We start from the raw sequence: 24,581 nt of genomic DNA on the forward strand, positions 1-24,581 counted from the left end.
CCTTTCTTCCACTCAGCTCACGTGCACTGGAGTAGAATAAAGGCCACATTGCCCACACAGAACCTGGACTCCAATTTCCTTTTATTCACATCTCAGAATAATTCCTCAGTTTTTTTTTTTTGTCTCAGCACCTATAACTCAGAGAGTAGGGCACCAGTCATATATAGCAAGGTTGGTGGGTTCGAGCCTGGCCCTGGCCTGCCAAACAATAATGACAACAACAACAACAACAACAACAACAAAGCTGGGCATTGAGGCAGGTGCCTGTAGTCCCAGCTACTTGGGAGGCTGAGGCAAGAAAATTGCTTAAGCCCCAAAGTTTGAGGTTGCTGTGATGCCACGGCACTCTACTCAGGGCGACATAGTGAGACTGTCTCAAAAAAAAAAAAAAAAGAAAAAAAGAATAATTCTCATTTTTAGTCTTTAACCTCTCAAGAGTGAGACTGTACTAAAAATGAAAACCCATAGCAAGAGGATCTCACCTGTGCCTAAGAGTTTGAGGTTACTATTGAGAGGTTAAAGACCCGAAGATTAAACATTATTCCCTATGATACCTCTACCAAGGGTGACAAAGTGAAACTCAAAAAGAAAAGAAAACAAACAAACAAACCAAAAAACAAAGTTACAGTCAAATAAAAATGGTCTACTTTGTTGTCTGATGTATCATCAAGCCAATCCACGATAGCAAAAATATATTTGATTATAAATTCTAAAAAGTCTTGTGACAGGCCTTCTGCAAGCTTTGGACCGTGGGGTGCTGGTAGTGTTGTTGCAGGAAGACAATGCCCAACAGAGAGAAAGAGCACCCAAACACCACATTTATAAGAGGAAGGGCTTTATTCACCAGCCGGGAGCTTACAGCATTAGAATTCCAAATGGCCACGCTCCCCGACTGCCTTGGTCTTTCCCTTTTTATTGACAGTCAAAAAGTTCCACCCCACAGGTACCCTTCTCATCGGCCAGTTTGAATAAAGTGGGAGATGCTATTCCCGCCCCTACAGAACTACAGAATTTCACAGAACTTGGAAATTTCCAAGTTTCAGGAAGTTAAGTTTACAAATTCCCAAGAGCTGAGTCACCGTACAGAGGACCCTGCATGTGTATCCTTGTGGTCTCCTTAAGAAGACCTGTTCTTCTAGACCTCACCCTTCTCGGGTATCCTCTCTCAGTGTGGCTCGGCCCAAGTCTTAAAGCCTCAGAACCAGGGATGATGATGTTGTAAACTCTCAGTCTGAGATTGAAGGCCTCAGAATGCCAGGGCCAGTGGTGAACTCCCGAGAGCCAGGAGTTTTCATGTCCAGGAACAGAAGAGTGTATCCCAGCTTCAACAAAAAAATTACTGAGTAGGGCGCCGGCCCCATATGCCGAGGGTGGCGGGTTCAAACCCAGCCCCGGCCAAACTGCAACAAAAAAATAGCCAGGCGTTGTGGCGGGCGCCTGTAGTCCCAGCTGCTGGGGAGGCTGAGGCAAGAGAATCGCTTAAGCCCAAGAATTAGAGGTTGCTGTGAGCCGTGTGACGCCACGGCACTCTACCCGAGGGCGGTACAGTGAGACTCTGTCTCTACAAAAAAAAAAAAAAAAAAAAATTACTAAGTCATGGTTTTTCAGTATAAGGACTAAAATCAATCTCTTCCACTCTGCCTGCTTGCTTTCTGTGCCCTCTCTTGCTAGCAGGCCCCCTGTGGAGTTCCCTTTTCACAAACCTTGGAGAAGACCAGACCAGCGGGAAATGTAAATCCTTCTCTTTACCTTCCCCAGCTCCTTTGTCTTTTAGAGTTTGTTCCTATAGCCTCAAGGTTTCCTGTGCTGTCCCCGGACTAACAACAGGGTGTGAACATCAAGCCTCAGGATCACTTATGAAGTCTGTCTTCCATCTTGCTGGAGGAAAAAAGAAAAATGGAGAACGGATGCAGCATTCACACGCATACTACCTTGTGAATTTGGCTTTTTTCCTCTTTGTCTCCCTTGAATTCAGCAACTGCGGGACCTCAACTGTGGGCATTCTTCCCTTCTTCCTTTGGGAAGCCACACCATCTCCCTGCTTGCTCTCTTTTCTCTCTTTCCACACTCTCTTTCCCACTTTTTCTCCTTCTAAGAAGGTAAAATAAACTATACGTTTATATCCTAATCTCGTTCTAGAAAAATTCTTTTCTCATCCTGTGAACACCTACTGAGCTTTCCATCCTAACACCAAGGATAGTGAAGATAATGATGTTTCAGTGGAGTATGGACCAAGGAGAAGTGTTAAGAGATGAGTTAAGTAGTCAGAGATGAGGAGAAAGGGCTTCCAGGCTGAGGAGAAAGCACCAGCCAGGGTCAGGTTGTCTGGATTACATCATGCGCGCATCTAACTTTAACCCCCTGAGAAAACCAAGGAACCCCATTCTGATCACCGGACTGCAGAACAGTGTGGAGACGAGGGTTAAGAGCTTCAGTAGTGGGATGGGAAGTATATTATTTTCACACATCCGTGTTTGTTATTCTATTTCGTGTCCCCCTTGTTGTCTTTTGTTAACTGTGCTGCATGTTGTTCCCAGTGTAACTTTAAACTTATCTTTTGCTGGAATAAGCTCCATCCCTGCACAAATGCAGTAAATTATAGTAATTATTTCCATTTAAAAATCTATTTCAGGCTTGGTGCCCATAGCACAGTGGTTATGGCGCCAGCCACATATACCAAGGGTGGCGGTTTCGAACCCAGCCCCAGCCAGCTAAACAACAGCAACAAAAAAATAATGGCTGGGCGTTGTGGCGGGTGCCTGTGGTCCCAGCTACTTGGGAGGCTGAGGCAGGTGAATCGCTTAAGCCCAGGAGTTTGAGGTTGCTATGAGCGGTGACACCACGGCAATCTACCCAGGGCAACAGCTTGAGACTCTGTCTCAATAAATAAATAATAAAATCTATTTCATAGATGTGAAATGTAGTCATAGGAGTGGGGAATAAAAGCACATGCAGTGAGAATAATACGGAGTCAGTCACAATTTCTGTGAATTTATCCAACTAAACTCCTATGATACATCAGGATAACTATGTGTATAAATTCAGAGCACTTCATTGTTTAAAAATCATGATACTGGGCAGTGCCTATGGCTCAGTGGGTAGGGTGCGGTCCCATATACTGAGGGTCCCATATACAGGCCAAACTGCAACAAAAAATAGCCAGGCGTTGTGGCGGGTGTCTGTAGTCCCAGCTACTCGGGAGGCTGAGGCAAGAGAATCGCCTAAGCCCAGAGTTGGATGTTGCTGTGAGCTGTGATGCTACAGTACTCTACTGAGGGCGATAAAGTGAGACTCTTGTCTCTTAAAAAAAAAAAAACATGATACCTCCAAAGAAGGCAATTTTAGTGAGTCTTAAAAAATTCTCTGTTGTAGCGGCGCCTGTGGCTCAAAGGTGAAGGGCACCGGTCCCATATGCTGGAGGTGGTGGGTTCAAACCCAGCCCTGGCCAAAAACAGCAAAACAAATAAATAAATAAATAAAATAAAATCTAAAAAAAAATACTCTGTTGAGGCTCAGTACCTGTAGCTCAGCGGCTAGGGCATCAGCCACATACACTGGAGCTGGTGGGTTTGAATCCAGCCTGGGCCTGCCAAACAACAATGACAACTACAACCAAAAAAATAAAAAATATAAAAATAGCTGGGCATTGAGGTGGGCGCCTGTAGTCCCAGCTATTTGGGAGGCTGAGGCAAGAGAATCGCTTAAGCCCAAGAGTCTGAGGTTGCTGTGAGCTGTGACGCCAGAGCCCTCTACCAAGGGTGACAAAGTGAGACTGTCTCAAAAAAAAAAAAAAAAATCTGTGTTGAAGAGAGAAGATGGAAACTGTCTCGCATTCTCAGCCAATTGTTTTAGAGGCAATAGTCAAAAACTGAGAGGTCGAAGACTGAAAATAAAAGGTTATTCTGAAATGTGAAATGAAAGGAAATGGAGTCCAGATTCTGAGTGGGCAACAGCAGCCTTTATTCCTACCCGAGTGTGGGTAAGCTGAGTTGAGAAGGAAGTCAACTCGTGGGTTAAGGGGCATTGGGGATTTTAAAAGGTCAGAGGGTTGGCATTGGCACATTCCCTTTTTCCTGGGCGGGACATTCTATGCATTCATTTCTTCTATTAGGGCAGGTCCTTTGATTTGACTCTATCAAAAAAGGAGCTGGTTCTTTTTTCTTGTTGCAGTTCGGCAGGGCTGGGTTTGAACCTGCCACCCTCGGTATATGGGGCTGGCACCCTACTCACTGACCCAGAGGCGCCGCCCCAAGGAGCTGGTTCTTACTTGGCTCCTTAGGAAGGTATGTGGAAGAAGATGAGAAGTGCTGTAAAACTCAGGGTTAACGTTAATTGGGAAAAGAACTCACAAAATTGCATTTAGAATTTTGGCAACCTCAAAAACTTTAATTTTTTTTTTTGTAGAGACAGAGTCTCACTTTATGGCCCTCGGTAGAGTGCCGTGGCCTCACACAGCTCACAGCAACCTCCAACTCCTGGGCTTAAGCCATTCTCTTGCCTCAGCCTCCCAAGTAAGCTGGGACTACAGGCGCTGCCACAACGCCCGACTATTTTTTGGTTGCAGTTTGGCTGGGGCCGGTTTTGAACCCGCCACCCTTGGTATATAGGGTTGGCGCCTTACCGACTGAGCCACAGGCACCACCCAACCTCAAAAACTTTAACTGTGCATTTTAGAGAGTCCTCTCTCAACAGTTCATATTGAATACAATCAATAAAATGAGCCCCCAAAGAGAAGAGAAATGAAAACTGTTTTCGGCTATCGTAAAATTCTTTTCAGATACCCAGACTATAATTAACCTGACATGTAGTTAAGCATTTTTATAAAAGGTGTGATTACACTGTAAATGAATTATGTTGTGTAGCTAGTCATGAAAACATCAAAATTAAATTTATAAAATCACATATAGCCGGGCATGGTGGCTCATGCGTATAATCCTAGCACGTGAGTGGATTGCCTGAGCTCACGAATAGCTGGGCATTGTGGTGTGCGCCTATAGTCCCAGCTGCTTGGGAGGCTGAAGCAAGAGAGTTGCTTGAGCCCAACAGTTTGAGGTTGCTGTGATCTGTGATGCCACAACACTCTACCACAGGTGACAAAGTGACAATCTGTCTCACAAAAAGAAAAAAAAAATCACATATTAAAAAGAAAAGAGATGGAGTCCGTCTATGGCCAACACGATACAGCTGCTCTGGTCACTTTAGGTTCTAAGTGAACTTTACTTCCTGTCTCCCATTCTTTTTTTTTTTAATCGCCCCTGTAGAGTGCGGTAGCGTCACCGCTCACAGCAACCTCCAACTCCTGGGCTTAGGCGATTCTCCTGCCTCAGCCTCCCAAGTAGCTGGGACCACAGGTGCCCGCCACAACACCCGGCTATTTTGTTGTTGTTGTTGCAGTTTGGCTGGGGCCAAGGCCAGGCCCAAACCTGCCACCCTCAGTAAATGGGACTGGCTCCTTACTCATTGAGCCAGAGGCACCGCCCCAGAAACTAAATTTTTTTTTTTTTGTAGAGACAGAGTCTCACTTTATTGTCCTTGGTAGAGTGCGATAGCATCACAGCTCACAGCAATCTCCAGTTCCTGGGCTTAGGCGATTCTCTTGCCTCAGTTTCCCAAGTAGCTAGGACTACAGGCGCCCACCATAATGCCTGGCATTTTTGTTGTTGCAGTTCAGCAGGGGCCAGGTTTGAACCCACCACCCTCGGTATATGGGGCCAGTAACCTACTCACTGAGCTACAGGCGCCACCCCAGAAACTAAATTTTATTAGTTCTTTCCCCTTCTCTCCCCATGAGGCAGTGGAAAACTGACTTGCACTAATTATATACAGAAAGACTGACCAATAAATGAAAAATTAATATACTAATTTATAGCAACAAGCCTTTGGGTTTTTTCTGTTTGCTTTGTTTTTTAAAGCTTTTAGTTTGATTATGATTGTAAAACTAATACATGTTCATTATAGAAAATTTCGAAAGAGCAGAAAAATATTAAAAACAAAGAAAATCATAGTTCACATCAAAAATAACACTTCACATACCTCTATATATATCTCTGTGGATATAATTTTAACAGTATTGAGATTGATCATACTTATCAACATGAAATAATCAAAAGGATCAGAATCAGTTTAAAAGAGTTTATTCGAGTCCAAAGGTGAAGGTGAGAATTCTGCATTCTGGTAACACAGAGTCCAAGGAAGGGGGCTCGGTGCTCCAAAGCTGAAAAGTTAGGCAGAAGAAGATTTTTAACAGGATTACATTTTTCATACAGGGTTGATTTATGAGTTAGTGTAATTTGATTTCTTACAGCTGTTTTGAGTTTTCAATTTAAAAGAGTATCTTTAAAATCCCATCTTAGACATTATAATAGTGTGAGGTTTCATGTAAGATAAGTAATAAGGAAGTTAATTTATAATGACGATCACAGCAAAGAAGGAAGGGATCTTCTCTGCCACTGCTTTAGTCTTTTTTTTTTTTTTTTTTTGTAGAGACAGTCTCACTTTACCACTCTCAGTAGAGTGCCATGATGTCACAGGACTCACAGCAACATGCAGCTCTTGGGCTTTCGCGATTCTCCTACCTCAGCCTCCCGAGCAGCTGGGACTACAGGCGCCCTCCACAACGCCCAGCTATTTTTTGGTTGCAGTTCAACTGGGGCTAGGTTTGAACCCGCCACCCTCGGTATATGGGGCCGGCGCCCTACTCACTGAGCCACAGGTGCCACCCTCACTGCTTTAGTCTTTTATAACATTTTACAAAACAGCGTAGGTAAAGGAAAGGCTAATGTATAATTAGAAGAACAAATATTACAGTGGCCAAAGATTACAGGTGCCTAGGTTATAACAGTGTGGGGAAAAAATCCTCACAATCCTGACAACAGCACAGCCATTTGAGGGATAGGTGGCGAAAGATAGCAGGCTAGAAACCAAATTGCATGATCAGAGCAATCTCCTTCCTACACTCCTGTAAATCCTCCCAACCCTGACAAGAGTATCTACCCAGAAGGAAAAAAATCCTTTTATCATAAGGACACTTGTACTAGACTGTTTATTGCAGCTCAATTTACAATCGCCAAAATGTGGAAACAGCCTAAATGCCCACCAACCCAGGAATGGATTAACAAGCTGTGGTATATGTATACCATGGAATACTATTCAGCCATTAAAAAAAATGGAGACTTTACATCCTTCGTATTAACCTGGATGGACGTGGAAGACATTATTCTTAGTAAAGCATCACAAGAATGGAGAAGCATGAATCCTATGTACTCAATTTTGATATGAGGACAATTAATGACAATTATGGTTATGGGGGGGGAAACAGAAAGAGGGAAGGAGGGAGGTGGGTGGGGCCTTGGTGTGTGTCACACTTTATGGGGGCAAGACACGATTGCAAGAGGGACTTTACCTAACAATTGCAATCAGTGTAACCTGGCTTATTGTACCCTCAATGAATCCCCAACAATAAATAAATAAATAAATAAATAAAGCCTTTCCTTTATCCCTGGACTGGCTTCCTCTCCTTGTGGGCCCTCGCCTGGACTCTACCCCTGAACCTCTCAAGGATCTGTTAAGTGACTCAGGTTCCATAATCAAATTCCTTTTTTATTTTTATTTTTTGCAGTCTTTGGCCAGGGCTGGGTCTGAACCCACCACCTCTGGCATATGGGGCCAGTGCCCTACCTTTTTGAGCCACAGGCGTTGCCCCCACAATCAAATTCCTTTAAGGCTCCGAATAATTTAAAGTTGCAAAACTTTGATTTTGAATTATTTACTTTTTACTTACTGTATATACATTTGCATCCTACTTTCTTACTTTTGTTAAATTAAATTTGGCCTAAAGCTGTCTCATAAAGAGTGAACTGTAACCTGAGGGTAGCACCTGTGGCCCAGCGAGTAGGGTGCTGGCCCCATATACCGAGAGTGGCGAGTTCAAACTTGGCCCCAGCCAAACTGCAACAAAAAAATAGCCAGGTGTTGTGGCGGGCGCCTGTAGTCCCAGCTGCTCAGGAGGCTGAGGCAGGAGAATCAATAAGCCCAAGAGTTAGAGGTTGCTGTGAACTGTGATGCTACAGCACTCTACTGAGGGCGATAATCTTAAAAAAATTAAAAAAAAGAGTGAATTGTAAGCTAAGAGTGCAAATATTTCAGAAAAAGCATTTAAACCTTGTCAGTTTCTTTAAAAGTCTTATTTATTTATTTTTATTTATTTAGTATTATTATTTTTTTTTGTAGAGACAAGAGTCTCACTTTATGGCCCTCGGTAGAGTGCCGTGGCCTCACACAGCTCACAGCAACCTCCAACTCCTGGGCTTAAGCGATTCTCTTGCCTCAGCCTCCCGAGCAGCTGGGACTACAGGCGCCCGCCACAACGCCCGGCTATTTTTTTGTTGCAGTTTGGCCGGGGCTGGGTTTGAACTCACCGCCCTCGGTATATGGGGCTGGCGCCCTACCGCCACCCTCGGTATATGGGGCCGGCGCCCTACCGACTGAACCACAGGCGCCGCCCAATTTATTTTTATTTTTTTAGAGACAGAGTCTCACTTTGTCGCCATCAGTAGAGTCATATGACTTCACAGCTCACAGCAACCTCCAGCTCTTGGGCTTAGGCGATTCTCTTCCTTCAGCCTCCCGAGCAGCTGGGACTACAGGCGCCCGCCACAACGCCCGGCTACTTTTTTGTTGCAGTTTGGCCGGGGCGGGTTCGAACCCACCACCCTTGGTATGTGGGGCCGGCGCCCTACTCACTGAGCCACAGGTGCCGCCAAGTCTTACTTATTTTTATTGTACTGGGGACTCCATTTCCAGTATCAAATTCCAAAATAAAGTTGCTTTGGTGAGCATGAAATCAAACCAAAAAAGGCAGGGTATGAGCTGGGGCGTGGTGTTTAAACCAGAAATGCCCAGAGGTAGCCCCTGGTCCCTGGGTGGGGGTCCGCCTAACAGCCGGGGTCAAAGCTGGAGGCCCTACACCGCAGGCAGGGAGGCTTCGCTTGGACCTGCCTGGTGTCCAGCAAGGGTAGGCGCGTGGAAGTGCTCCTTGACAAACCGGGACAACCCAGCCATTTCGGGGTTCTGCCCTAGCAGGGCCGTACTGGGCAGGAGCCCACCCAGGGTTGTAAGGGCAATGATCTCGCAGATGGGACCGGGCAGGGAACCGGGAAGGCGGCTCGGGGACTTTAGCTCTTTAGGGCTGAGTTGGGGGTAAGGTCCGTCTCCCCGGAGGCCCTCTCCGATGCGTGTGGCCTTACTCGGCTCCCCCACGCGGGGTACTCGCCCTCGACTAAGATGGCGCGGGCGGCCTCGGGCGGGCACGCCGGGCTCGGCCGGGTCATGTGACCCCGCCCGGGCCCTTCAAGAGGCCGCCGCCGCCGCGGGGCAGCTGCAGAACCATGGCTCTGGGGCAGGCGGGGTCGTGGGCTGCGCTCTGCCCGCTGCTGTGGGGCTGCGCGCTGGCGCTGCAGGGCGGGATGCTGTATCCCCGGGAGAGCCCGTCGCGGGAGCGCAAGGATCTGGACGGCCTCTGGAGCTTCCGCGCCGACTTCTCCGACAACCGGCACCAGGGCTTCGAGCAGCAGTGGTACCGGCGGCCGCTGCGCGAGGTGCGGGCTGCTGGGGCGGGGGCGCGGGGCCTGGGGCCTGGGGCCGGGAAGTCCCTGGAGCCCGGCGGCGGGGCGAGGAGCACAGCACCCCGCAGGCTCCCTCCCCTGTGCCCTCAGGAGCTGCCGGCCTGGAGCACGTTAGTTAGCGGGCTGGGGGGACCCGGAGAGGAACCCAGAGGTGGCGGGAGGCGGGAGGGCGCCGGGCGGGCTGTCAGTGCGGCCGGCGCGCGGTCCCGCGGGCCAGGGGAAGGGTCCTGCGACCCCCCTTCGGAGGGGAAGCCCGAGCTGTGTCCTTCCGGCAGTGTCCGTAACACACAGTCTGCACGGGTGTGTGTGGGAGGCGTGGCGAGGCGGGAACGGTTTGTACATCCTGGGGCCAGCTGTGCCCAGGAAGGAAGGACCCTGGGTTCCGCGGTTCAGCTAGAGGACAGGATATGTGTGGCAGCCGGGGAAAGACCCCACCCCAGCTCCGCTCGTGACTTGGGTCGGTCAGCAGAGAAGTAGGACCGTGTGAGGCCTCTGTACTCATCTGACGCTTCCCTCTCCTAGATCTGCCTTCCTCTGACTTTGCTGCCCAATGTTCAGCACAGAAGGAGAGCAGGCGCTGGGCGCCACATATGTCCCAATCACAGTTTCCTCAGTAAGGGGGCCCTCTCCCCCTGCCAGCCTCTTCCCCGGGCAGGCAGTTGGTCATCTGCCTCTTAGTCAGGGTCTGGCCCTTCTAGCCTCAGTCTGGGATGTGGCCCTGGGCTCAGCCCTGTCCATACAGACCTTGGCCTGGTGCTCTGAGGAAGTAGTTCTGACCTCCCTGCCCCTTGGGCACAAACCACACTGGTGGTTGACCACACAGCAAGTTATTCGTCATTGCACTAATATTTATAGAGTTCCTACTGTGTTTCAGGCTTGAATCAGGTGCGAAGGTACACCTATGAAGAACACTGGTCCTAGAATCCTAGAGGGTCTGGACCTGACCCCTGGCCCTCTTCCCTCAGTCAGGCCCCATCCTGGACATGCCAGTTCCCTCCAGCTTCAATGATGTGGGCCAGGATGTGCAGCTGCGGAGCTTTGTCGGCTGGGTGTGGTATGAGCGGGAGGCGGTCCTGCCCCAACGATGGACCCAGGACCTGGACACAAGAGTGGTGCTGAGGATTGGCAGTGCCCACTACTATGCCATTGTGGTCAGTGCAGAGCACAGGCAGGATGAGTAGGCAGACATGGCTGCTGAGTGTGCATCGGGCTGCTTTGGGGTACCTGGGTCCCATCTGCCACCTGACAGCCTGCCGCCCTGGGGTGGGGTAGTGAAGGACACTCATGCTTTACCCTGGGTTCTGTGCCCTGGCTGGGGGAAAAGTTGCCTAATCTCTCTGGAGCACCATTCTTTCTATCAGGCTGGCAAGGCAGGTGGTGCCTGAGCCCCCTTGGTACTGTACCTTTTGTGAGGGACTGCCTGAGATGGCAGAGTGCCCCCATGTTCTGGCCTGCTGCCTGTCCATGTCTCCCTATATCCACAGTGGGTGAATGGGGTCCATGTGACAGAGCATGAAGGGGGCCACCTCCCCTTCGAGGCTGACATCAGCAAGCTGGTCCAGAGTGGGCCCCTGTCTTCCTGCCGTATTACCATCGCCATCAACAACACACTTACCCCCCACACCCTGCCGCCAGGGACCATCCAGTACCACAATGATACTTCCAAGTGAGCAGCATCCTCCACCCGCACCCTCTCTCCAGGGTCTCCCTGCCCGGTCTAGTGGTCTTCCCAGTAGGGACAGGGTGGCCTCAGCAGAGTGAAGGCGCTGGGTCTGGGGGCCAGGGATGTGTATGAGCTAAAGTTTAAGGATGCAAGGCAGGGTCCCAATTTGCCATTGTCCTCCCACTGTAGGTATCCCAAGGGTTACTTTGTCCAGGGCATAACATTCGACTTCTTCAACTATGCGGGACTGCATCGGCCAGTGCTCCTGTATACCACACCCACTGTCTACATTGATGACATCACTGTCACCACTGGCGTGGACCAAGACACTGGTGAGGGTTCCTGGCAGGATCTTCCCTCAGCAGGGCCCAGAATGGCTCCATTCTGTTTGGAAAGATTACCCAGGGACAAGTCTCTTTCAGGGTGGCACCTGTGGCTCAAAGGAGTAGGGTGCCTGCCCTATATGCCAGAGGTGGTGGGTTCAAACCCAGCCTCGGCCAAAAACTGCAAAAAAAAAAAAAAAAAAAAAAGGCTCTTTCAGTATCTCCAGACTCACAGGTTCCCATCTACCTAAGAAGCCACAATCTAGACTGAGCTGGGAAGGGCTTCAGAAATCACACATGTGGTTGACCTCACTTTTGAGAAGTGGTGTCTTGCCTAAAATCACAGTGCAGGATGAGAATCCTTGTCCCTTCCCCACAGTGCTGCCCTCACTTAATCTCCCTTCAGTGCACAGTGTGTTCAAGAAACAAGTGGCCTCCTTAGGGTGGCCACGTGACCCAGGGTGTGGCCTGCCCTTAGCCCTGATCTCTCTCGTTTCCTACAGGGCTAGTGAATTACCAGGTTTTTGTCCAGGGCAGTGAGCATTTCCAGCTGGAAGTGTTTCTTTGGAATGAAGAAGGCAGAATCGTGGCCAAGGGGACAGGGAGCCGGGGCCAGTTGAAAGTGCCCAGTGCTCACCTCTGGTGGCCATACCTCATGCATGAGCACCCTGCCTACCTATACTCGTTGGAGGTAACAGTGGTTTAGGACTGGTGGTAAGGGCAGTCTCTTGCCATATCTGTTGGCCTTGGCTTCCACAGGAGCCCAGGACAGGTGGACAGACAGGCATGGGCCTCTAAGCTTCTGCAGTTTTTCCACCCTTGATTGGGAAAAGGCCCAGTTTTGAGGAGCAGACCCCAAGGGCAGTGGGGGGAAGGTTCCCCTTGGCTAATGGCAGAGGCTGGAGTTTCTGCAGCTCTGCTTACAGGCCCAGAGGTGGGCCACTCTAGTGTACGAGGGTCCTTCATGGAGGGCCGGCTGGGTGGGGCTTGTGCCATCAGGGTCCTCATGCCCGGTGCTCTGGCTCTTGTAGGTGAGGTTGACTGCACAGATGGCAACAGGGCCTATGTTTGATATCTACACTCTCCCTGTTGGGATTCGCACAGTGGCTGTCACAGAGAGCCAGTTCCTCATCAATGGGAAACCTTTCTATTTCCATGGTGTCAACAAGCATGAGGATGCAGATGTGAGTTGGGCTCCTGGCTCCCTGTGGCAGCTGTTTTCACTCCTTTCACTGTCACTGTGCCTGGAAGCAGGTGATGGCGGCTCAGGGCAGTTAAGCTTACTGCTCAACCCCATACAGCAGTGGAGATTGGACTTGGGCTGGATAAAGGCTAAATGGAGGGTGACTGTCAGAGGGGCCCACCTCTAAAAGGGACAGGGGCAGGGGTCACTCTCTTCTGTCCCTTAGATCCGAGGGAAGGGCTTTGACTGGTCACTGCTGATAAAGGACTTCAACCTGCTTCGCTGGCTTGGTGCCAACTCCTTCCGCACCAGCCACTACCCCTATGCAGAGGAGGTGATGCAGCTCTGCGACCGCTACGGCATCGTGGTCATCGATGAATGTCCTGGCGTGGGCATCGTGCTGCCGTGAGTGTCTGCTGCCCACGCTGCCCAGCCTGCCCCGCAGAACAGGCCTTGACACACTCCCCTCTCTATGGGCCCCACAGCGAGAGCTACGGCAACGTGTCTCTCCGGCACCACCTGGAGGTGATGGAGGAACTGGTGCGCAGGGACAAGAACCACCCGGCAGTGGTGATGTGGTCTGTGGCCAACGAGCCCACTTCCATTCTGAAGCCTGCTGGCTACTACTTTAAGTGAGTGTCCTGCCTCACTGGGCTGCGGAGGGTAGGTGTTGTGACAGAGCAGCAGGTCTTCCTAGCACAGACTACAGGGCACGTCCCTACCTGGGCGGTACAGGGGACCAGATATCTACCCACCCTTTGTCTCAACTCTCTCCTTTTCCACCTGAAATGAAATCAGAGTTAGCATAACCTGTTTATACACATAACTTCACATTTAAAGAAGAATAGTGACATGGCCTAATTGTAACATAAAGGGGAGTCATTTATAGAACACTACATGAGTGCATGGGCATGATTCTCCTAAAGACCAACCAAGGGGTCAGATGCTTGAACCAAAAGGTAGAATTGCCCTGAAGGCACAGCTGCAGGCTGGGCATGGTGGCTCACACCTGTAATCCTAGCACTCTGGGAGGCTGAGGTGGGTGGATTGCCCTGAGCTCACAGGAGCGAGACCTCATCTCTGAAAATAGCTGGGCGTTGTGATGATCGCTTGCGTCAGCTTCTCAGGAGGCTGAGGCAGGCGAATCGCTTGAGCCCAAGAGTTGGAGGTTGCTGTGAGCTGTGACACTACAGCACTCTACCAAAGGCAAAAAAGTGAAACTGTCTCAACATAAAAAAAAAAAAGAAAGAAAGCACAGCTGCAAAGGCAGACTGTCAGGGTCCCTGTGGGCATTCCAGATTCCTGAACAGCATGTCCTTACGTGCTGTGACATTCTAAGATGGGGAGCTACTCTGTATAAAGTTCTAAACAAAACAGATTATAGCCATTCCTCAGTTTTTATGGTATTTGCATTCCTGGGAAATTTCTTGTGTGTTAAAACCGTTCAAGGAAACACTTTGTATTGCTTTGGGTTCATCTGTACAGTGGAGTTAGGCTTTATAAGACTGGTTTATGCCAGACACAGTAGCTCACACCTGTAATCCCAACACCCTGGGAGGCCTAGACAGGTGGATCGCCTGAGCTCAATGAGTTCAAGACCAGTGTAAGCTAGAGCGAGACCCTGCCTCTAAAAATAGCTGAGCGTTGTGATGGGCGCCTGTAATCCCAGGTACTTGGGAGGCTGAGACAAGAGAATCGCTTAAGTGCAAGACTTTGACGTTGCTGCGAGCTATGACACTATGGCACTCTACCAGGGGCAAGAAAGTGAGATTCTGTCTCAAAAAAAAAAAAAAAAGACTTTTATTAGGCATTATAAACAGGTTTTCCAGTGACATCCATGTTCTAAATATTCTAAAGTTACATTGAGCTGGGCACATTGACTCACACCTGTAATCCTATACTTGGGGAGGCCAAAGTGGGAGGATCACTTGAGCCCAGGAGTTCAGGACCAGCCTGGGCAAAATAGCAAGACCCTATCTCTACAAAAAATTAAAAAATTAGTCACGTATGGTAGTGTACCTGTAGTCCCAGCTACTTGGAAGGCTAAGGTGGGAAGATCATTTGAGCCCAAGAGTATGATAGTGCCGCTGCACTCCACCCTGGGTGACAGCCTGGCTTTAAAAATAATACACAATTTTAAAAGTAAAGTTGTATTGTTGAACAGGGACAGGCCATCTGAAGTTCAGTTCCCATTCACTAAATGTAGCTCCCCCCATCCCTGTTATTGCAATGGACAGAAACGCAACTTAAGGGGGGCCATCTTCCCACAATGGGGGGGTTCACTTTTGCAAGGAGGCTGGCCACCCGGGTGTTCCTTCTCTTTCTAATAATAGTGCACTTATAACTCAGCTTTCAGGAGTGAATCGTTGATCACTTGCTGTAGAGGTAGCAGAGGCCATGGAAATACTCATGGAGGCAGACACTGCACCTCAAGTTCCTGGAATGATTTAAGCTGAGCCTAGTCTATCACGGGGAAAGCCCTGAGAAGTAGCTCCAGCTCAGACCTTGGTGGGCACAGGCCTGTGCTGAGCAGGGCTTAGTGGGTAGAAGAGTCCTGGGCTCATGTGATCCTCCCACTTTGGCCTCCGCAAGTATGGAATTACAGGTGTGAGTCAATGTGCCCAGCTCAATGTAACTTTAGAATATTTACAACATGGGTGTCACTGGAAAACCTGTTTATAATGCCTAATAAACCGGTCTTTTTTTTTTTTTTTTGAGACAAAGAGTCTCACTTTGTTGTACTGAGTGGATAGAAGAGGCACCCGGGAGCAGGTGCCTCAGGTTGCCAGATAAGCTTTTTATGGGAGATAGAGAAAGGGAGGTTCATGCTTTCTGGAGCAGGATATGGACAGAGCCACCCAGGCTGGAGTGGCTCAGCCAGGCTGTCACAGGCTTTGAAGCTTCTCAGCTGACAGCCAGGACTCCGGGTGTGTGGGTTGGAACTTGAGGCCAGAGGGTACTATTCTGTCCAGTGGAAACCACAGCCTTAAAGCGAGAAGAAGGTGGGGAGAGAGTGTAAAAGCAAAGAAAGAAACGGTGAGGGAAGAGGGGAAGAGTGACCTCCGTGTAGTGACCTCCGTGGGTCCCTGGGAACCCTGACCACAGACTGGGTGCTCTGTCAGGAACCTCTCCTTCATTCTTCCTTGGTTTACTGGATTTCAGTCTTAAGTTAGGTTCCCTTTTCTTCCCCTTCATAATCCCTGCTACCACTGTTATTTTCCCTTTGTGGCATTTCTCTGTGGGTGTTCTCTGCTCCCTCTGCTCCACAATGCTGTGGCTTAGCTGGGGAAGCCGCTGTGAACACACAGCATAATGCCTGCCTCCTGGCACGCACTTCTGTTGTCACATCAATAAATATCCATCTGAATCTGCTCCCCATCCACTCCTATTCTCAGGAGCTATTTCAGAGATCTAGTTTTTGGCAGTGTCCAGCCCAAAGAATACAGCTTGTATGCCTGTGATGTGGCCTCTCCTCTAGGAGGTAGGATTCAGGGAGGCGGGAGAAAGAGTGATGGACGCGTAAGACTCCAGGAATACGTTACCGCCCCTGAAATACACTTCAAGATAGGAAAGCAGGGGTTCTGTGTTTTGTTTTGTCCGGAGAAGATGGATGGGAGCTGGGTGTCTGAGAGCTCTTCCCAGACTGATGGAGCCTGTGTCTTTTGCCTTCCGTGAACAGGACGGTGATTTCCCACACCAAAACCTTGGACCCCTCTCGGCCTGTGACCTTTGTGACCAACTCCAACTATTCAGCAGACCAGGGGGTGAGCCTGGGGGTCTCCATGCTGCTTCATCCCCCCGGCTTTGCGTGAGCATGGACTGTTGGGAGGAATCACAGCTAGCTTATTCACTGTTCACAGAGTCTTAATTTTTTTTGAGACAGGGTTGCTCTGTGTTATAACTCACAGCAACCTCTTGGGCTCAAGCGATCCTCTTGCTCAGGCTGCTCTTGAACTCCTGAGCTTAAGTGATCCACCCGCCTTAGCCTTCCAGAGTGCTGGAATTATAGGCATGAGCCACCACACCCAGCCCACAGAGTCTTCAGGTTAAAGATTGCTCACTAACTGCATTCTTGCCAGGCAGTATGGCTTCTTAAATCAAAGAAGGCTGGACATAGGGAGATGAGATTTGTTCTCAGTTGGGACTTGGCGTTTTTTGCCTCATTTTAATTCTATGTATCTCAATTTAATATACTTCTAAAATGGAAGATTTTTAAGGGAGCTTAAAGTTCATGTGGTTTAGTGTTTCTCAAACTTGGCTGATTGTCTGAATCACCAAGGGGAGTTTTTTTACAGTACAGATCTCCGGGTTCTGAGGTTCTCATTTAGTAAGTCCAGGATAGGACTTAAGGATAGGACTTTTTACAGACTTTTTACTCAAGTTTGTAAAAAGCTTCTCAGTGATTCCATTGATCAAGCAGCTTTGGGAACCACTGATGCAGCACCACAGATTGAGAATAGAAAGGACAGGCACACACAGCCGGCTGGGGCAGAGCTAGCTGCAGCCCAGGCCTTTCCTCTGCAGCCCATGGCCTTCCTTACTGCCTCAGGGATCACTGGCCTGGACACAGCAGCCCCCCACTGGAAGCTACATATTGAGTTGCATGGAAGGGGTAAAATATGAGAGCAACAAAATGTTCCTTCACTGGGGGAACTAAGAAAAAAGAGTTACAGAAAGAGAAGGTGTATAAAGACAGCAGATGAGAAACAGTATGTACAAGAAAAATTGTGAATGCCATCATTTGAACGTAGACAGAGGTTTGTCAGCCTTTGCCATGTCTCAAGAACATGCCCCCCTAAGGATACATAAAATCTGTGGAAAACACAAGGTGCACTTGGATGTTCTTGGACCTCAAGTGGTTATCTCTCCCCATTCCTGTCTCTTAGGTGACAGGGAAGGCTTTGGCTGGGTACCCTGAGCGCGGTCTCCTTGGCAGAGGCCACACTCAGCTGGTGAGATCTGTGCTCCATCAATAGCATGTCCCCTGAGCCTTCTGCTGCCTTTTCCTGCCTACATCTTCCTGCCACCACAGTCTAAATCTGTGGTTTTCAACCTGCGGGTCACGACCCCTTTGTAACAATGAAAATACATCATGGCATTAGGAAGGTTGAGAACCACTGGTTTAAATGCAGGCTTTGGAGATTAGTGTTCTTACTAGAAGTATGTTCAGGTGACATTAGAAACTAGCCAGTTGGACACAACCCTTTGCTGATCAGCCCTGAGCACAGCTTAGTTTAGGCTGCAGGCAGTCCCACCCTGTCATCTATGGTGCCCTCCTCAGAGGGAATCTTCCAGTTACTCTGCGTGCCGCCCCCAGCACTGCCTTGTGAATGCTATGGGGAATCAAGACTTTTGGGGAGAGGCCAGTGTGGTGGCTCACACCCGTAATACTAGCACTGTGCGAGGCTATGGCGGGTAGATCCCTTGGGCTCAAGAGTTAGAGACCAGCCTGAACAAGAGTGGAGACCCCATTGCTACCAAAGAATAGAAAAAACTAGCCTGGCATTGTGGTGGGTGTCTGTAGTTCCAGGTACTCGGGAGGCTGAGGCAATGGAAGCTCTTGAGCCCAAGGGTTTGAAGTTGCTGTGAGCTGTGATGACACCTCAGCACTCTACCCAGGGCAAGAGAGCGAGACTGTCTCAAAAAAAAGAAAGATTTTTTTGAGAGGAGAAAAACTATTCATCCCTCAGGTAGGAACATTTCCCCAGGGGAAGGTGAGGGAATCCCAGTGACAGGAGCACTATCTAGAGAAGAACAAAGCCAGCTGGGAAGGGTCGTGACTTGTGCTGAAGGATGCGTGGCCCTGCACGTCTGGGCTGTCAGCCCGGAATTCCACGCCTCCTTCATTTGGGTCATTTCCTGGCTAGCTTTCCTATTTGTGAGCAGGATAGTTTCAGGGTCTATATCTTTTCCTGCATCCCCTTCGTACCTTCTCTGTGGAAGGGACTCTGAGTGTGCGTTCCCCTACAGTCTCTGGCTCTCGTCCTAGGTTCCGTACGTGGACGTGATCTGTGTGAACAGTTACTTCTCTTGGTATCATGACTATGGACACTTGGAGGTGATTCAGCTGCAGCTGAATACCCAGTTTGAGAACTGGTACAGGACCTACCAGAAGCCAATTATTCAGAGCGAGTATGGAGCAGAAGTGATCGCGGGGCTTCACCATGTAAGTGGCGCAGAACGTCGTGGGTGTGTTTTTGCACCGTGGGGCAGCGATGTCTCTCATTCCCTTCAGGCTTTCCCTGCCCTTCACATGCACTGCTGACCTCCCTTCTCTTCTTGGGGCTCGTCCCCCACACCCTCTCCATAGCCCCTGCCCCAGAGCCAGGCCTCCGCCCCTCTTGCTTTGTCCTTAGAGGCGGCCTCCTATCAACTGCCTGGGGCGTCTTCCTAAGAAATCCTAGCCCTGGAGTCTTGGCCCTGGCTTCCTCTGGCCCATAGAGACCCTCAGCATTGTTTGCTCTTCCTGCTCTTACTCAGGCTGCTCCTCCGACCTGGAGGACCCATGTTAGAGCTACAATTACTAACTGGACTCCTGTTCAGGGTTGGAGCCTCCACTTAGCTGTGCCCTCTGACAGGAGGTTTGGCTCAGCATTCCCGCCGTGCGCTGTCCTCAGGTCTTTGGCTCTGTCCCTGGCCAGACTGGGATCCAGGAGGGAGAACGAATCCTACTTAGTGTTGCTTCCCAGGCACTCATCAGTGCCTGATGCACACTGGGTGCTAAATAATAATTACTCAGGGAATGGGTGAAATTTTGGAACAAGGTTTAATCACTAGCTTTGTTGTCATTGTTTGGTTCATTTCCTCAACAAAGATATGCTGCTTTGCTTGTGGGTGTTTTTTTTTTTTTTCCTTTTTTCTTTTTAGAGACAGAGTTTTAGTTTGTTGCCCTCGGTAGAGTGCCCTGGCGACACAGCTCAAAACAACCTCCAACTCTTGGGCTTAGGCGATTCTCTTGCCTCAGCCTCCCAAGTAGCTGGGACTATAGGCACCCGCTACAATGCCCAGCTATTTTTTGTTGCAGTTTGGTTGGGGCTGGGTTCGAACAGGCCACTCTAGGTATATGGGGCCGGCGCCCTACTCACTGAGCCACAGGCGCCGCCCATTGTGGGGATTTTTTTTATGTGGATTCCTGAACCATAGCCAGTCGCCTGCCCCTACTTCAGCCACCTCATACTCACCTGTCATGACTACTGGGATTCCCCGTTGACACGCATTTTTTACCTTTTTTTTGAGACAGAGTCTTACTACATCATGCTCAGTAGAGTGCTTTGGCGTTACAGCTCACAGCAACCTCAAATCTTAAGCGATTCTCTTGCGTCAGCCTCCCAGGTAGCTGGGACTATAGGTGCCCACCACAACACCTGGCTATTTTTATGTTGCAGTTGTCCTTGTTGTTTTAGCTGGCTCAGGCTGTGTTCAAACCCACCAGCTTCAGTGCACATGGCCGGTGCCATAACCACTGACACACATTTCTTACCATGCTTATCCTTTGTATGCTGGGCAGCTGCCTGCAATGGACTGCACTGTCATAGATCCTTAAATTCATCTTGCTTACACAGAATGCCACTTCTATAAACTAGTAAAGTAGAAGTATCTCATGGACATGCCTATTTGCTGTCCCTCTTTGAAAGGGTAACCAACTCTGAAAAGGTCATCACTGATAGAATCTTTGCGGTGATGGAAATGCTCTATATCTGTACTGTATAAAATGGGAGTCACGAGCCATATGTGACTACTAAGGACTTGAAATGTGACTCATATGACTGAATTGATTTGGTTAATTTTAAATATAGCCACATGTGACTAGTGGCTATTGTACTAGACAATGTTGGTTCATTTCCATTAAAACAAAGTAAGAAAATCTACATCTTGCCCTGCCCTCAAATTCAACTTTGGAACTGGAACAAAATATGACTCAGTTGTGCAGTTTTTCAGTATTTTACACTCAGTATTTTCAGTGATTCTCATGTGTCATGTTAGTCCTCCTTGTTGGAAAAGAAAAAGCCAGAAGGCTTTGTTCTCTCCTAAAATGAAATGTATACAGAGCATCTGAGACTTGAGCCTCCAAAGAATTCTCAGGAGGTGAAAACTGGGACTGTATGTCCCAGGAACATCATCTCGGTCACTATGTCATAGTACGTGACATGCAGGAGCATGTTACTAAATATTAATGAAGTCAATAGATGTGGCCTTCAGCTTTTGTTGTACATGGCCTTCTTGTCATCTGACCTGAGGCCCCTGTCCCAGCTCCCTGCTGAGTGTCCCCTGGCTCCTCCTGTGTAGTCACCCACACTACACTTAGAACTTGTGTCTTCCTAGCCTGTAAAGCCTGTGAAGGCAGGGACACTTTACCTGCTCGTCTTTGTCTCTTTACCTCAGTGCCTGTCACAACCAGATACTAGATTATTTGCAGAATGGGTGCATGTGTTAAACAGCAGCTCCTTACCCAGACTAGCTACTGAGGAATCTGAGGCAACTTGAATCTGAGTCACACTAGTGCTCAAATTATGCATAGGCAGCGACTTAAAACTTGAGGCAAAGACACGTTTTTACTTCTAGTATAGTTCAGCTTTTAGATGGAAAAGTAAGATAAAGCAAATGTCAAATTATATTTATAAATAAAGCAATTACTAAATAAGGCTTAAAAAAATATCTTTCTGTATTCTGGGTTACGTCATTCCCTGGCTGTCTCTACACCAGCATCAGCACGTCCAGCAGTCACTACAGCCCACTCTGAGGACAGATATTTTGGTCATAATCAAGTGGATCTTTATTTTTATCTAACATTTACAGTTCTGCCAGTTCTGACTCTTAAATTCTCTTTGCCATGAATCCCAGGATCCACCTCTCATGTTCAGCGAAGAGTACCAGAAAAGTCTGCTGGAGCAGTATCATTTAGTTCTGGATCAAAAACGCAAAGAATACGTGATCGGAGAGCTCATCTGGAATTTTGCCGACTTTATGACTAACCAGTGTAAGTGGCAGCTTGGCTTGCGGAATGTACCCTTTGTGACTTTTTCAGATTAGCTTTCCAGTTCTGAACGTTTGCTTGGAAGAATATTGGAAACAAAGGGAGGAAGAGCTGCCTTAATCAGTGTAGGGTGCGTAGAGAATTCCCTGGGAAAAGCAAGCTGTGCCTGGGCAGCAATAAAGAAATCCTGTGCAGCTCCCCAAATCATTTTGTGGAAAAAAGCAAACAGGAGAGTCACTGTCTTGTGGCAACTTACCTTTGTCTATTTCACAACAGTATGAGGAAAACCTGGACCTCAGACTGGACTGACTTGGGAGATCATTGCAGAGCAGGACACAAAGCTGAGAAGTTCAGGTGTTATGGTTGTTTTGTATTATTCACTCATAGAAAGTGGGTCCAGTGAACGTAGGCAAGTTTGAAAATGTCATGAGAGTGGGAGTGTTCAAGTCTTCAACAGAGAGAATGTAGGGGAGGAGTGATAAGTTCCAAGTTTCCCATTTCAACTGTACCTTTAGATTACCCATTTCTTGACTTCCATGAACTTAGGATGGAATTTAGGCGGGGTAGGGAAGGATACAGTAGTGGTGGGAATTATGATACATCACCAATGGGGAATGACAGGCCTTTGAATGGTTCAAGTTTTAACCAAAGTAAGAATGGAAAGGGGATGCTTAACAAGATGAAAGGGAAAAGGTAAAGAGAAAAAAGAACACGAACTTCCACTCTGCTTGGCAAGTGAGATTAATGGATTTTAGAAATATCCTGTGTGGGGCGGCACCTGTGGCTCAAGGAGTAGGGTGCCGGTCCCATATGCCGGAGGTGGTAGGTTCAAACCCAGCCCCGGCCAAAAAAAATATCCTGTGTGACAGTTTTGTGGAGGGAGTGCACCAGCTTTGTGTGGTAGGAAATGAGTTGGGTCACCTTTTCCTAAGTGGGGGTAACACCTCCACTCATAAGTTGATGTAAGGATTCATATGATTAGCTCCTTGTCAGTGCCTAGGATTTGCTTATAGAAGAAACTTGCACCTTTTGGTGAGAAAGCTTTCCTACCCATTTAACTGTTCATTTAGCCGCGGTCTCCCCAGGGGAAGAGAGGTCACTGACAGTTTTGTCTACTCCCAGCCTCACTTTGGACTGACCACAGGTGGTGGGGGCAAGCTGGAAGTTGGCCTGAGAGGACTTTGAACTCGGATAGCAGATCTCATGTAGGCACCTTCGGTTGGGATCCTGGCTCCCACTGGGAGAACTGTTTGTTCAGAAAGCCCCAGGCCTTCTGAGGGCAGCTTTGTTTCCATCTCCCCCTCCCTCTCTGCCCATTTACTGGACAGCTGGATAGCCCTAATATCTTAAACGTTATTCTAAAATGAAAGATTTTTTGGATTTTTTTCCCCTCATGAACTAGAAATTAACACATCAGGAAGCTGAAGTGTTCTGGGAGAGCAGTGGTACTTAAATACTTTAATCCATAAATGATCACTTCAGACCAAGCAGTCCTGTAAGAGGACATTTCTGTTAGAGCCCAGCTTGGCTCCAGTGTGATTCCAGTTAGGTCCATCAGGAGTCATCTTAACTTTCTGCCTTTTTTTTTTTTTTTTTTTTAGCACCTCAGAGAGTACTGGGGAATAAAAAGGGGATCTTCACTCGTCAGAGACAACCAAAAAGTGCGGCATTCCTCTTGCGAGAGAGATACTGGAAACTTGCCAATGACACCAGCAATCACTACTCAGGAGTGAAGTCTCAGTGTTTGGGAAATGGCCTGTTTCCTTTTTAAAGCCAAAACTACCTCTCTGTTGACATCACCTCTATCTGTCCCGTCCTCCCCAGTAAGGGGCACCTTCCACAACAGGCAGCAAGTGCTTTTTGGACTATTCATGCAGATCAAAAGGCTTCTGGTCTGGATTTTATGGAAATATGCAGGAAGGGAATGATAGAGGTGAAAATAAAGGTTTATGTGACGGGCTGTTCTCATGGTGTTGTGTGTGTGGACTCTCAGGAAACTGCTGCTTCTACACCCAGGCCAGTGGTCACAGACAGCTCCTGTAGGAACAGTGCCATGGTCCTAGGACCTCAATGCTTGCACATCAGACTGGGTCATCTTTAATTGAGTACAGAAGATTGTCATCACTGCTGCTCAATTCCACAAATGAGTTGGAAATCTCACATGCACTAATAAACTTATATAGTGCTATCATGCTCTGATAGTTAACAAGGTTTACATGCTATTTTCCACATATTTTAAGCTGATAAATAAGCATTAGAAAGGCAAGTTTGATGAGTGTCTAAATTGGGAGCTCAGTGATAACCAATTTTCCTAGGATATTGTTTCAACCTCAGCCATGGTCTAGTCTTGACAGAAATGGGCAGATGAGCCCATTGGCCTAATCATAATTGATGCCACAGAAACTGACAAAACCGGTTTAAACAGTTTGCATCTGCGGACAAGTATCCCATGCCCTTATACCCCACGGCTGACTCCACCTCCCCCATCCCACAACATGGTCTTTTCTTAAGGAATCTTTCTTCCCCCTTCTTTTCCCACAGATTCCATTAAGCCAAGGAAGTTGTTTTATTCTTAATATTTGAGTATCCATCAATCCTGGTTTAAAGCTAACTGGAGAAATATCCTGTTTGGTGTCCTACCAAATTGAAGACAATGAACCAGTACAGTTCTTGATACAGAACTTGATTCACTACTCGTGGTTGTTTCCTGTGTCTCAAGACACACCCCATTTTAGCCTCCAAGTTCCATAACAGAAAGAGTAAAGATAATTTAGCCTAATTTTATTGGGCACTTTCAGACTTTTTCTTTTTTTGG

The 24,581-nt window shown here is 48.2% G+C and overlaps 1 protein-coding gene across 2 annotated transcripts; it reads left to right on the forward strand.

The window, feature by feature from the left end:
• Positions 1-9,352: 9,352 nt before the first annotated feature.
• Positions 9,353-23,731, forward strand: GUSB (glucuronidase beta). Of its 2 annotated transcripts, XM_053555047.1 has the most exons (12): positions 9,353-9,596; positions 10,589-10,774; positions 11,108-11,289; positions 11,476-11,618; positions 12,113-12,300; positions 12,641-12,793; positions 13,019-13,197; positions 13,278-13,424; positions 16,472-16,556; positions 18,782-18,958; positions 21,634-21,769; positions 23,368-23,731. In XM_053555047.1, exons 1-12 carry the CDS (start codon positions 9,387-9,389, stop codon positions 23,535-23,537), a joined length of 1,956 nt encoding a protein of 651 aa, XP_053411022.1. In that variant the 5' UTR covers positions 9,353-9,386; the 3' UTR covers positions 23,538-23,731. The 2 variants fall into 2 exon arrangements, with proteins under 2 accessions (XP_053411022.1, XP_053411023.1); XM_053555048.1 differs by lacking the exons at positions 9,353-9,596; positions 11,108-11,289; positions 11,476-11,618 and having other exon boundaries at positions 10,708-10,774.
• Positions 23,732-24,581: the final 850 nt, after the last annotated feature.

Source organism: Nycticebus coucang, chromosome 12 (assembly GCF_027406575.1).
Source record: "Nycticebus coucang isolate mNycCou1 chromosome 12, mNycCou1.pri, whole genome shotgun sequence".
NCBI classification, from domain to species: Eukaryota; Metazoa; Chordata; class Mammalia; order Primates; family Lorisidae; genus Nycticebus; species Nycticebus coucang.